Source organism: Salvelinus namaycush, chromosome 16 (genome assembly GCF_016432855.1).
Source record: "Salvelinus namaycush isolate Seneca chromosome 16, SaNama_1.0, whole genome shotgun sequence".
In the NCBI taxonomy this organism is placed as follows: Eukaryota; Metazoa; Chordata; class Actinopteri; order Salmoniformes; family Salmonidae; genus Salvelinus; species Salvelinus namaycush.
In genome coordinates, this window is record NC_052322.1 from 17,209,534 (window position 1) to 17,224,843 (window position 15,310).

The following is a 15,310-nucleotide window of genomic DNA, read 5'->3' on the forward strand; positions in this document are numbered from 1 at the left end:
GCATTCAGGCCAAAGAGTTCAATCTTGGTTTCATCAGACCAGAGAATCTTGTTTATCATGGTATGAGAGTCATTTTGGTGCCTTTGGCAAACTCCAAGAGGGCTGTCATGTGACTTTTACTGAGGATTGGCTGCTGTCTGACCACTCTACCACAAAGGCCTGATTGGTGGAGTGCTGCAGAGATGGATGTCCTTCTGGAAGGTTCTCCCATCTCCACAGAGGAACTCTAAAGCTCTGTCAGAGTGACCATGGGTTCTTGGTCACATCCCTGACCAATGCCCTTCTCCCCCAATTGCTCAGTATGGCTGGGAAGCCAGCTCTAGGAAGAGTCTTGGTGGTTCCAAACTTCTTTCATTTAAGAATGATGGAGGCCACTGTGTTCTTGGGGACCTTCAATAGTGCAGAACATGTTTGGTACCCTTTCCCAGATCTGTGCCTTGACACAATCCTGTCTCGGCGCTCTACGGACAATTCCTTCGACCTCATGGCTTGGTTTTTGCTCTGACGTGGACTGTCAACTGTGGAACCTTATATAGACAGGTGTGTGCCTTTCCAAATCATGTCCAATCAATTAAATTTACCACAGGTGGACTCCAATCAAGTTGTAGAAACATCTCAAGGATGATCAATGGAATATTTATGTAAATAAGGTATTTCTGTTATTTTATTCTCTTTGTAATTATGGGGTATTGTGTGTAGATTGATGAGGGAAATGTTTTATTTAATCCATTTTAGAATAAGGCACTGTATATACAAAAGTATGTGGACACCCCTTCAAATGAGTGTATTCGGCTATATCAGTCACACACAGATTGGGGAAGGCCTTTTCCTGTTTCAGCATGACAATGCCCCCTTGCACAAAGCAAGGTCCATACAGAAATGGTTTGTCGAGATCAGTGTGGAAGAACTTGACTGGCCTGCACAGAGCCCTGACCTCAACCCCATCGAACACCTTTGGGATGAATTGGAACACCGACTGCGAGCCAGGCCTAATAGTCCAACATCAGTGCCTGACCTAACTAATGCTCGTGGCTGAATGGAAGCAAGTCCCTGCAGCAATGTTCCAACATCTAGTGGAAAGCCTTCCCATTAGAGTGGGGGTTGTTATAGCAGCAAAGGGGGACACTAACTCCATATTAATGCCCATGATTTTGGAATGAGATGTTCGACTAGCAGCTGTCCACATACTTTTGGTGATGTAGTGTATCACTGAGAATAAATTAATGTGCTGGCATCATCTGAGATATTTGGCACAGTTGTGACCTGTTGTGACCCTAGGACAGCACAGTACTCACAAATGTGTTGACTGTTACAATCACAAAAACATGATTTTTTAAATTTTTATTTAACCTTTATTTAACCAGGTAGGCCAGTTGAGAACAAGTTCTCATTTACACCTGCGACCTGGCCAAGATAAAGCAAAGCAGTGCGACTGTCACGATCGTCAAAGGGAGAGAGAGAGGACCAAGGCGCAGCGCGTGAAAAATACATCTTCTTTTTATTATAAGAAGGAAAACGAAACAAAACAACAAACAGACGACCGTGAAGCTATATAAATACAGATAGTGCTGACACAAACACTACACATAGACAAAGACAATTACCCACAAAAACCTAGTGCCTATGGCTGCCTTAAATATGGCTCCCAATCAGAGACAATTAATGACATCTGTCTCTGATTGAGAACCCTTCAGGCAACCATAGACACAGCTAGACTTCTATACTAAACATAAACCCAACTACTCTAATAAACCCCCTAACCTTACAACCACCCTAGACACTACAAAAACACATACATTCACCATGTCACACCCTGACCTAACTAAAATAATAAATGAAAACAAAGATAACTAAGGCCAGGGTGTGACAGCGACAAAAACAACAACACAGAGTTACACATGGGATAAACAATCGTACAGTCAATAACACAATAGAACATCTGTATACAGCATGTGCAAATCAAGTAAGGAGGTAAGGCAATAAATAGGCCATAGTGGCAAAGTAATTACAATTTAGCAATTAACACTGGAGTGATAGATGTGCAGATGAGGATGTGCAAGTATAAATACTGGTGTGCAAAAGAGCAGAAAAAAACTAAAACAAATATGGGGATGAGGTAGGTAGTTGGTTGGATGGGCTATTTAAAGATGGCCTACGTACAGCTGCAGCGATCGGTAAGCTGCTCTGACAGCCAATGCTTGAAGTTAGTGAGGGAGATATAAGTCTCCAACTTAAGTGATTTTTGCAATTCGTTCCAGTCATTGGGAGCAGAGAACTGGAAGGAAAGGCAGCCAAAGGAGGTGTTGGCTTTGGGGATGACCAGTGAAATATAACTGCTGGAGCGCGTGCTACGGGTGGGTGTTGCTATTGTGACTAGTGAGCTGAGATAAGGCAGAGCTTTACCTAGCAAATACTTATAGATGACCTGGAGCCAGTGGGTTTGGTGACGAATATGTAGCGAGGACCAGCCAACGAGAGCATACAGGTTGCAATGGTGGTTAGTATATGGGGCTTTGGTGACAAAATGGATGGCACTGTGATAGACTGCTTCCAATTTGCTGAGTAGAGTGTTGGAGGCTATTTTGTAAATGACATTGCCAAAGTCATTCTAGTTGTTTGTTGTTTCATAGGTAGCTGCCTGATACAAAAATACGTTTTTCACATTAGAATGAGCAGGCAGTTCAGAGCTATGGCATAAGTACAACTAGGAACACCAAAAAGTGCATGATTAATACAAATGGTATTCCTTCAATTGTCATTCTGTAAAAAACAAGTGGTTCAGTATTTCATCACTGCAAAAAGGTAGGGTGACCACATGTCTCGGATTGTGCGGGACAGTGTTGCATTTTGTCCCTTCGCCCCGCAACCAAACAATCATGTCCCGCATATTATCAACAAATTCAAACACCACCAATTTAGAAAGGTTGATTTGTCTCGTATTTCAGTCAGACATTCCAACCGGTCTCTTGCAGTCACGTTGAGCTTACGAAAAAAAATATATATAAGGATGTGGTAGCCTAAGCTTACTGGTGATGCTAAACACTTCTCCAATCATTGTTGAGATCTGATGTCATAGGCCTATCATCAACCAATCAAATTTCTCAAGTCCTTTTTTTTGGGCTATACATCTCAGCTAAACTTGGAGGACAAGTTGCTGAGGATTACAATACCATAACATTCCAAATTGTTTATTTGTTGAGCAAGGAGGGTAGTAGGCCTATATTTGTCCTTCCAACCATCTTTTGGGTTATTTTAGACACCAGCAGTTGTTCCTTTTGTTGGGTCTTTCAGCTCATCATCTATTCTGTCATCTTCAATGACAACTGCTGATAAGAAAACACAATTGTGAGAATTCAGTCAGATTCTGATTCAGGATGCAGGCAAGCATAAACTACGAGATGGTGGATTTCAACTCAGCCTTGATCTATTCATGGGAAAGTTAATTTTACATGCTGTATCCAGTAATGCCACTGGAAAATATGAACACATTTTCCAATAAGAGGCCGACTGTATTTTTGGACACACACACACTAGGCCTATGTCCTATTTTCAAAAGTGTTTATTGCCTTTATTGTAATGATTATTTAGAGATGTCCTATGGTTGACAATAGTCTCTCACCTCTTTTACTTCTCCCAATCTGTCAGAGTTTAGGTGGTTTTTTAGTCTGTGAAGTAGGCTACAATAGAAGTTGTTTGTATCCTGCAAGGAGACCGGTGATGGAGACCTGTCGCCATCAGCACCATGAGTTTTTTTCTCATTGTAAGGCAATACTTTCCGACATGTCTTCACAATAAAAGCTTAGTCAATAATCGATACTGAAAGACGTCGGTGAAAAAGCTGATTTGATAATAAACGGAACATTATACTGTAGCCTATGATATCGCTTCCATAAAACACATTTTATCCAAAATGTTACGTCCTCTTTCCGAATAAATGGATACTTTACCGATGGAATACAGTCATTTACAGAATAAAAGTCTGATGGAGAGAAATGCAAATAGTGTAGGAGAGCGATGCAAAACAATCCCTAGCAGAATTGGCAGAAGAAAGATACGTCACCGACTGAGGTAGCTTTTTCCTGGCGCATTCACTTGTCTCATCACGACACGCTCGTGATATTGCATTCATTCTTTACTTTCTTGGTTCAATGGGCATCCCGTAACAGTCAACACTTCATGAATAAGTTGTTAACACCATTGTGTGTTGCTCCTTATTTTATGATAACTTACTGATTGTCACTTAAAACAAAACTTGATACTTTATCAAATGTTTTTAATTTGAAAATACCTTTATTTTGTACATGATTTCTGTACCTTTTCTGCTTAGATCAAATGCAATGGTTTATATAAATCATAAAATATGATGTACTCTTTCATCCCTGTTGAAAAGGTATGCAAGGCAGACATCACCCTCTCCTGGCAGCCATACACATTTACATAGATGTGTGTGGATAGTATAGGGACTACAGATTTGTAAAATAGGTTGAGGATATATTTATTTTGTTTGTCTTTATTTATTCAAAATGGCTTTGATGTGTGCTTTGGAGAAACATTGAGGTGAAAACATTCAAGTTCTGAGTTGATTCTACAACTAAGAAGGATCCTGGATATTACATGTTTTTATTTCAACTGATATAACTAACTCAAATCAAGCTACAAGTCAGCTTGATCTTTCAATTAAACATTATAAAAGCAAAGAAAACAGAAAAATAAACCGACACAATCCTTTTTTTCAGTGACATTAGATGAGGCCATTTACAATTCCCAGCGGGAATTGAACCCACAACCCTGGTGTTGCAAAGATCATGCTCTACCAACTGAGCCACACAGGACCACACCTTTAGGGCGCTCCCCGCTGATGAAGTGGCCGATGACGTTGGTCAGGGACTGGGCAGTGGGGTGAAAGTTCTCATAGGTGACCTGCAGGTCCAGCTCCGAGGAGTCCAGGGGACGGATGACCCGGATGGTGGCTGCCACAGCCTCATCGTGGGACACCAGGTCAAAGGGCACCGTGTTGGTACGCTGGTGTATGACCGTTTCACTCTTGTTCCTGACAGGTATAAAATATTAGAGATACCTACAGAGATGTGTATCCACAAAAAGATGCAGTATAGAGCATAATGTTTTTCATCATCATCAAGTTTGTTTGTTTTTATATATATATATATATATTTTTTTTTTAATGGTACCATATTTATTAATTCATTCTAGGAGGTAGCATAAGTAGAACAAAAGTTAGCCATTACTAGGCCATCGTCAGTGTGTAAAAGTGTCTCCACACACAAAAAATAAATCCACACAAATTGAGCCTCCTAACAGCCATCAGTAAGAGAGGGTGCAAAATATTATCATAACACTTTAGTGTACTTTAGCACTTACCAGAGATGAGTGGTGCGATTCCACACCATCTTCTACTCCTTTAGAGTTAACCTCTCGATGACCCCTTTGCAGTTGTCCACAAACTGGCTGTTCAGGGTTTCTTTCACAGATCTCACAACACCTTCAATAACAGCGTACTGGACACATGTTCCTGGTGCTTCTGTCAGGATGTTCTTCATATCCTGATCAATACACACTTTCTTGTCTCCCTGTAAAACATAAATGATATTGAATAACAATCAAAAACCTCAAATGGTCATTGTCAATGCAGTTATAGTCACTGTGATTAAGTTAAATAATTTCCTGGTCAACTGCAATGATATAAAAACACTGTCTGAACTATTGATAACGTTACATTGGATTTCTGGGCGCAGTGGTGTGCTCTGGTAAGTTGCAAACAAAACATTTTAAACCACCTTCAATGTGTCACTTGCCAATGTTTAGCCTAACTACTGAACATGCTACTAACAGATTTAAAGAGAAGGTAGATAAGATAGATGAGGCAAGGCTGTAATGTGATTACTTTTAATCTTGCTACTGTTGTTGTCCTCCTGTACACAGAGTAGAAGACTGCAGTAAGTGCTGAGCTGGTGGCTAATAGCAGGAATTGGGCTATGGAGGGTTTCCCACTAGTATCCATCCTGTGATCTTCTGTTTGATCTGAAACAACAAAGAGTATGTCAAAGAACACAAGAGCAAGGTGTATGGATCCACATCTGGGCCGTAAGTCAGATGACAACTGTTGCCCTGCCATTGACAGTCTATAAGGCTATGGTCATGTGATTCAATGTGTTAGTTGGACCTTATGGAATGTATGAATGCCATGGAGTTACAGAATTACACACTGCTCAAAAGAATAAAGGGAACACTAAAATAACACATCCTAGATCTGAATGAATGAAATATTCTTAAATACTTTTTTCTTTACATAGTTGAATGTGCTGACAACAAAATCACACAAATGATCAATGGAAATCAAATTTATCAACCCATGGAGGTCTGGATTTGGAGTCACACTCAAAATTAAAGTGGAAAACCACACTACAGGCTGATCCAACTTTGATGTAATGTCCTTAAAACAAGTCAAAATGAGGCTCAGTACTGTGTGTGGCCTCCACGTGCCTGTATGACCTCCCTACAACGCCTGGGCATGCTCCTGATGAGGTGGCGGATGGTCTCCTGAGGGATCTCCTCCCAGACCTGGACTAAAGCATCCGGCAACTTCTGGACAGTCTGTGGTGCAACGTGGCGTTGGTGGATGGAGCGAGACATGATGTCCCAGATGTGCTCAATTGGATTCAGGTCTGGGGAACGGGCGGGCCAGTCCATAGCATCAATGCCTTCCTCTTGCAGGAACTGCTGACACACTCCAGCCACATGAGGTTTAGCATTGTCTTGCATTAGGAGGAACCCAGGGCCAACCGCACCAGCATATAGTCTCACAGGAACTGCTGACACACTCCAGCCACATGAGGTCTAGCATTGTCTTGCATTAGGAGGAACCCAGGGCCAACCGCACCAGCATATAGTCTCACAAGCATATAGTCTCACTCTGAGGATCTCATCTCGGTACCTAATGGCAGTCAGGCTACCTCTGGCGAGCACATGGAGGGCTGTGCGGCCCCCCAAAGAAATGCCACCCCACACCATGACTGACCCACCGCCAAACCGGTCATGCTGGAGGATGTTGCAGGCAGCAGAACGTTCTCCACGGCGTCTCCAGACTCTGTCACGTCTGTCACATGTTCTCAGTGTGAACCTGCTTTCATCTGTGAAGAGCACAGGGCGCCAGTGGCGAATTTGCCAATCTTGGTGTTCTCTGGCAAATGCCAAACGTCCTGCACGGTGTTGGGCTGTAAGCACAACCCCCACCTGTGGACGTCGGGCCCTCATACCACCCTCATGGAGTCTGTTTCTGACCGTTTGAGCAGACACATGCACATTTGTGGCCTGCTGGAGGTCATTTTGCAGGACTCTGGCAGTGCTCCTCCTGCTCCTCCTTGCACAAAGGCGGAGGTAGCGGTCCTGCTGTTGGGTTGTTGCCCTCCTACGGCCTCCTCCACGTCTCCTGATGTACTGGCCTGTCTCCTGGTAGCGCCTCCATGCTCTGGACACTACGCTGACAGACACAGCAAACCTTCTTGCCACAGCTCGCATTGATGTGCCATCCTGGATGAGCTGCACTACCTGAGCCACTTGTGTGGGTTGTAGACTCCGTCTCATGCTACCACTAGAGTGAAAGCACCGCCAGCATTCAAAAGTGACCAAAACATCAGCCAGGAAGCATAGGAACTGATAAGTGGTCTGTGGTCACCACCTGCATAGCCACTCCTTTATTGGGGGTGTCTTGCTAATTGCCTATAATTTCCACCTGTTGTCTATTCCATTTGCACAACAGCATGTGAAATTTATTGTCAATCAGTGTTGCGTCCTAAGTGGACAGTTTGATTTCACAGAAGTGTGATTGACTTGGAGTTACATTGTGTTGTTTAAGTGTTCCCTTTATTTTTTTGAGCAGTGTATTTGTCAGCCTAAAAACCCATACTTACAGAGACTTGACTGCCACCTAGCTATTATTTGCTAACCCTGGAGTTTTCTCTTTTGGGCTAGCCAAAATCAACTTGGGTTGAGTGATTTTCTGGAGGTGAGTGACCATTTCAAATGCTAATGATAACGTTGTCGCCAAAATACAAAAAAAAAAAAAAAATGTGGTATCATGCAATTACACAAAATCGATCTACTAAACAGGTTTGTTGACATTACTCTAGCTACCTAATTAGTTAGCTACTGTAGTTAACGTTACCTAACATAGCTATGCTAACTAACGTTAGTTAAGGCCGGGCTCTGTAATTTAGCCCTGCACAGACGTAGCTAGCTAGCAAGTTGTAAACACATATTTCTCATCAAGCTACTTTTATATTTTTTAAAACTATTGATTTCATTCCTAGATTAGCTAAATAAAGCCACATCTAATTGCTAGTTTGGGCTCACCCTCCACTTCCTTACATAGTAATCGTTTAAAAAAAAAAAATGTTCTACTTCTTCGATGAGGTTTAACGGCGGTTGGCATCCAATAAATGTTGCATTACTGCCACCTACTATACTGGAGTACAACTCCCGTATACAATGCTTAATTTATATATATATATATATATACACTCACAAGAAAAATTCTAATTAATAATAAATACCATACTCCACTATTTAAATCTATTTAGTCCTACCTCAGGCCAACAACCTGAAAGGATGGGACCACCACTTAACACACCCTGTGACTCTTCTGATGTCAAGTCTCGCACACCCAAATACCTCTCTGCAGCTGCCACCACAACCTCTATTTTCTGTGACTTACGTTCCATCTCTGCATTACAGTTAATAACCATTGCTATAAATTCCAAAAATCCAATCTTACTGAAACATATATCACTTGTTGGTTTATCCCTCTACTGGTACAGATCTACTACTCACACCACTCCTCGCAGGATCCCTCCCCCTTGACCCATCTTCCTCTACTTTCTTCACTGCCTCTGCACTACTCTAACCCTGGAAACCTCAACCTGCCTCGATCGCACGGGACATGCTGATCCTTGATCCTTGACATCTGATCCTTGGGGTTTCGTCCTTTTTCAATTCAAAATAAAAGTCAGTTCAATGTGGCCATTTGACCAGCAGGGAGCAGTGTTCAATCATTTATCAATTGAAAAGCACAGCACAGATTCGTTTTTATCTATATTTATGGGCCCTGTGATAAGAAATGAGATTATATCACGTTTAGATTGGTTATCAAGGTTAGAATGGTCAATAAGAACCATTGATTTCATGACAAATAATATTGTGTAGCCTAAAGGACACATGTCTTCAAAATGTATTGCCTTTCTAGTGGTTTATTGAATTAAAGAAACACAGGAACATAAACACTGAAAACAACTTTTATTCTTGGTAATCTTAACTCAATTCTCTAGTCCAGGTATTCCCAAACTGGGTACACGCGATGCCGTCGGCGGTACGCCAAATAAACATGTGATTCACAAAAAAACGCTGTATTTTTGAATTTTTTTTATCTTCACATTTTCAAACAGTACATGTATATTTTCTAACGGGGCTATACATTTGTGTGAGTTTTTTTATCGTCTGCCAAAAATAAAATGAAACCATCTAACGATAGTGTTTTGCGAAATAACACAATGTAAAATACAGGTAGCCTAGTCAAATAATTAACATCCAATCACATTAACTGTTACTTACTCTCTCGCGGGAAACTTTCACTCTTGCGCAGACATTTACAAATGAAACATGACCATTTGAAAAATAAGCCACGGGAGTTTTTTGAGCGAGAATAAAGACGACTTTCGAGTAGTAACACATGTATAAAAGCAACAGATACCATTAATAAGAAGAATCTAGAAGCGACTTATGTGGTGAGCTACCGAGTGGCTAGGACAGGCAAGGCCCATACTATTGCTGGGGGAAAAGGCCAACAAAAAAAACTATACAGACAATTCCTTCATCAAACAACACTGTTTCACGACGCATCAGTGACATGGTAGGAGATGTTTTGAAAGAATTAAATTATATGCGTTACAGCTGGATGAGTCAACAGAAGTCTTGTGCCTGGCACAGCTCCTGGTATATGTCCGTTACGTTTATGGGGGGTCAATTAAGGAAGACATCCTCTTCTGCAAATCACTGGAAACCAGGACAACATGAGAGGATTTAAAAAAAGTACTGGACAGCTTTGTGACATAAAATTGACTTTGGTGGTCAAGATGTGTTGGTATCTGTACTGAAGGCGCAAAAGCCATGACAGGGAGACATAGTGGAGTGATAACGCACATGCAAGCAGTTGCTCCTGACTACACTTGCTCCTGACTTCTGCATTATGCAATGATATGGGCAGCGACCATGTAGCGTTTTTACAACATACAGAAATGTGCATTGTATTGTGTGAGAGACATTAGTACATGCAGCTACAGGAAACAAGGTGGGAGTTTAAGGAATTTTGTGAAGTATCACTGCACTTTCAAATCAAATAACATTTTATTGGTCACATACTGTACACATGTTTAGCAGATGTTATTGCGGGTGTAGCAAAATGCTTGTGTTTCTAGCTCCAACTGTCACGATCGTCTTTGGGTGAGAGAGAGGACCAAGGCGCAGTGCGTGAAAAATACATCTTCTTTTTATTATAAGAAGGAAAACGAAACAAAACAACAAACAGATGACCGTGAAGCTATAAATACAGATAGTGCTGACACAAACACTACACATAGACAATTACCCACAAAACAGCTAAAGCCTATGGTTGCCTTAAATATGGCTCCCAATCAGAGACAACAATAACCAGCTGTCTCTAATTGAGACCCAATTCAGGCAACCATAGACTTTCCTAGACACCTACACTGAACACTAAACCATCTACTCTACTAAACCCCCTAAACCATACAACACCCTAGACAATACAAAAACACACAAACTTCCCCATGTCACACCCTGACCTAACTAAAATAATAATGAAAACAAAGATAACTAAGGCCAGGGTGTGACATAACCCCCCCCTTAAGGTGCGAACTCCGGGCGCACCAGCATAAAGTCTAGGGGAGGGTCTGGGTGGGCGTCTGTCCACGGTGGCGGCTCTGGCACTGGTCGTGGTCCCCACCCCACCATAGTCACTACCCGCTTTCTTAACCCCACTGGAATAAGGGGCAGCACCGGACTAAGTGGCAGCACCGGACTAAGGGGCAGCACCGTACTAAGGGGCAGTACCGGGATAAGGGGCAGTACCGGGATAAGGGGCAGCACCAGGATAAGGGGCAGCACCAGGATAAGGGGCAGCACCAGGATAAGGGGCAGCACCAGGATAAGGGGCAGCTCCGGACTGAGGGACGGCAGCTCCGGACTGAGGGACAGCACCGGACTGAAGGGCAGCACCGGACTGAATGGCGGATCCTGGCTGGCTGGCTCTGGCGGATCCTGGCTGGCTGGCGGATCCTGGCTGGCTGGCTCTGGCGGATCCTGGCTGGACGGCTCTGGCGGATCCTGGCTGGACGGCTCTGGCTGCTCATGGCTGGCTGACGGATCTGGCTGCTCATGGCTTGCTGACGGATCTGGCTGCTCATGGCTGGCTGACGGATCTGGCTGCTCATGGCTGGCTGACGGATCTGGCTGCTCATGGCTGGCTGACGGATCTGGCTGCTCATGGCTGGCTGACGGATCTGGCTGCTCATGGCTGGCTGACGGATCTGGCTGCTCATGGCTGGCTGACGGATCTGGCTGCTCATGGCTGGCTGACGGCTCTGGCTGCTCATGGCTTGTTGGCGGCTCTGGCGGATCCTGTCTGGTTGGCGGCTCTGGCGGATCCTGTCTGGTTGGCGGCTCTGGCGGATCCTGTCTGGTTGGCGGCTCTGGCAGATCCTGTCTGGTTGGCGGCTCTGGCAGATCCTGACTGACGAATGGCTCTAGCGGCTCCTGACTGACTAACGGCTCTGACGGCTCGGGACAGACGGGCGGCTCTAATGGCTCGGGACAGACGGATGGCTCAGACGGCACTGAGCAGACGGATGGCTCAGATGGCGCTGGGGAGACGGATGGCTCAGATGGCGCTGGGGAGACGGATGGCTCAGATGGCGCTGTGGAGACGGATGGCTCAGATGGCACTGGGCAGACGGATGGCTCAGATGGCACTGGGCAGACGGATGGCTCTGGCCGGATGAGGCGCACTGTAGGCCTGGTGCGTGGTGCCGGAACTGGAGTCACCGGGCTAAGGACACGCACCTTCAGGCTAGTGCGGGGAGAAGGAACAGGGCATACTGGACCCTGGGAGCGCACATTAGGCCTAGTGCGTGGTGCCGGAACTGGTGGTACCGGACTGGGGACACGCATCTCAGGGCTAGTGCGGGGAGCAGCAACAGGACGCACAGGACTCTGGGGACACACAGGAGGCTTGGTGCGTGGTTTAGGCACTGGTGGTAAAGGGCTGGAGACACGCACCATAGGGCTAGTGCGTGGAGGAGGCACTGGTGGTACTGGACTGGGGCGGGGAGGTGGCGCCGGAAATACCGGACCGTGCAGGCGTACTGGTTCCCTTGAACACCGAGCCTGCCCAACCTTACCTGGTTGAATGCTCCCCGTCGCCCGACCAGTGCGGGGAGGTGGAATAACCCGCACCGGGCTATGTAGGCGAACCGGGGACACCATGCGTAAGGCTGGTGCCATGTATGCCGGCCCGAGGAGACGCACTGGAGACCAGACGCGTTGAGCCGGCATCATGGCACCTGGCTCAATGCCCAATCTAGCCCTACCAGTGCGGGGAGGTGGAATAACCCGCACCGGGCTATGAACACGTACAGGAGACACCGTGCGCTCTATTGCGTAACACGGTGTCCGCCCGTACTCCCGCTCTCCACGGTTAGCCTGGGAAGTGGGCGCAGGTCTCCTACCTGCCCTCGGCCCACTACCTCTTAGCCACCCCCCAAGAAATTTTTGGGTAGTACTCGCGGGCTTCCAGCCTTGCCTCCGTGCTGCCTCCTCATATCGCCTCCTCTCGGCTTTCGCTGCCTCCAGCTCTTCACGAGGGAGGCGATATTCTCCCGGTTGTGCCCAAGGTCCCTTTCCATCTAATATCTCCTCCCATGTCCATGAATCCTTGATGCCTTGATCCTGTTGCCGCTTGTCACGCTGCTTGATCCGGGTTTGGTGGGTAATTCTGTCCCGATCGTCTTTGGGTGAGAGAGAGGACCAAGGCGCAGCGCGTGAAAAATACATCTTCTTTTTATTATAAGAAGGAAAACGAAACAAAACAACAAACAGACGACCGTGAAGCTATAAATACAGATAGTGCTGACACAAACACTACACATAGACAATTACCCACAAAACAGCTAAAGCCTATGGTTGCCTTAAATATGGCTCCCAATCAGAGACAACAATAACCAGCTGTCTCTAATTGAGACCCAATTCAGGCAACCATAGACTTTCCTAGACACCTACACTGAACACTAAACCATCTACTCTACTAAACCCCCTAAACCATACAACACCCTAGACAATACAAAAACACACAAACTTCCCCACGTCACACCCTGACCTAACTAAAATAATAATGAAAACAAAGATAACTAAGGCCAGGGTGTGACACCAACAGTGCAATAATATCAAACAAGTCATAACAATTCCACAACCATACACACAATACACACACATCTGAAGGAATGGAATTAAGACTATATAAATATTTGGACAAGCAATGTCAGAGCAGCATTCTGCCATACCAAGCAAAAAGGCAGTAACTGCTCATTTGGTCAAAGATGAGTTAATGTCATTTTTGCTACATTACTGCTTAATCATGTAGATTAAGCAGATTCAATTACTGCTAAATCATGTGGACAAGTATCCTGCCTCTATTGTGTTTTGGAGAAAATGGGGGTCATGTTAGCAGTAACTGCATAAAGTTACTGTGAAACCAAGGTAAATAAAAGTCATTTTTCTCATTTCCACACTATGAGCAGTTACTGCCTTTTGCTTGGTAGGGCAGCATATACTAAAATACAGTAGAATATAATACAGTCTATACATATGAGATGAGTAATGCAAAATATGTAAACATTATTAAAGTGACTAGTGTTCCATTATTAAAGTGGCCAGTGATTTTAAGTGATTTTGCCAATGTTTTCTGTTACCTCTTTCCCATGTAAAGATGTTGGCCTACATAAATGGGTAGGGGAGCCCATTGCAATTTGCTGAACAAGCCAACTAGGATAATACAAAAAGACTCGATATCAAACTGGGACACATCACAACTTGATCTCGTTCATAAAGGACAATGAACAATGATGCAATGGAGAAGTGCAGAGAAGCAATAAAGATGAAGAGCATTCAATAATTCAGGGTGAAATATGGTAAGTGCCAGCATGCAGCAGTGAGAAAAGCAGGCTTCAGTTCAGAACCATTCAATTGAGCCTGTTGTGCAATCTCAGTCTCATAAATCCACCGACTGACTCTCACTCCGTCCAGCCCCACTGTCTGACAGGCAGCAGCCATTCTCTTCTCTCGCACTAGATCTGTTTCCCAAATGGCACCCTATTCTCTACATAGTGCATTACTTTTGACCAGAGCCCATTGTGTCCTGGTCAAAAGTAGTGCACTATAAGGAATAGGGTTCCATTTGGGACGCAACCTACACATTTTTTGGGGCAATCATAATGAGTACAGGATTAGCATAATATCTCTGCTTCGTCAGCTGGTTTTCCACACTCAACAGTCATAGCCAATTTGATATTTAGTTACAGTGTTACAGGCAGGGGCATGTGGGACTTGGTTTCCTAAAAATTATTTGTGGTCAAATAACTAATGCAATGAAATTCGGTAGACACAAGATGTGACAAGGATGCAACATCTACAAACAACATGTGACAATGATGCTAAATGTACAACGCATAGGCCTGTAGAGTACTTCCCTACAACATTTGGGATGAATGTGGATTTATATATTTGTATCTCTACATCACTGTATGCCTGTGCTAATTGGGTGCAGCACAGAGATTTGGAAGCAGGATTAGTCACAGATGGACACAACTCTACTATGGAAAGCTGTTTTAACATGTACTCATTACATTTTTTATATCAATAATTTTATGTTTTATACATCAATAATTAAACAAAATCTATAAACATTATTTTCTCCCCATATATGAAAAAAAAAATCGATATAAATAAAATCTATGGTAATGACCTTCGTGGGGGCAGGATTACATGTGCATGCTCCTACATACAGTCGCTAGTGAAAGTCTACACATCCTTTGCCCAGTCTTCACATTTTGTTGCCTGAAAATTAAATCAATAGAATTTATTAAAATTAAAATGTATTAATTAGGTCTCTTCACACCCCAGAGTTAATACTTGGTGGAAGCAGCCATTACAGCTGTGAATCCTTTTG

The 15,310-nt window shown here is 44.0% G+C and overlaps 1 protein-coding gene across 1 annotated transcript; it reads right to left on the bottom strand.

Moving 5' to 3' along the window:
• Positions 1–4,298: 4,298 nt before the first annotated feature.
• On the bottom strand, positions 4,299–8,383 carry LOC120060665 (mitochondrial ubiquitin ligase activator of NFKB 1-like). The gene is made up of 4 exons (XM_039010056.1): positions 7,929–8,383; positions 5,903–6,039; positions 5,380–5,588; positions 4,299–5,050 (listed from the first exon to the last, which is right to left on the bottom strand). Exons 3-4 carry the CDS (start codon positions 5,406–5,408, stop codon positions 4,804–4,806), a joined length of 276 nt encoding a protein of 91 aa, XP_038865984.1. The 5' UTR covers positions 5,409–5,588; positions 5,903–6,039; positions 7,929–8,383; the 3' UTR covers positions 4,299–4,803.
• Between the last annotated feature and the right edge of the window lie 6,927 nt (positions 8,384–15,310).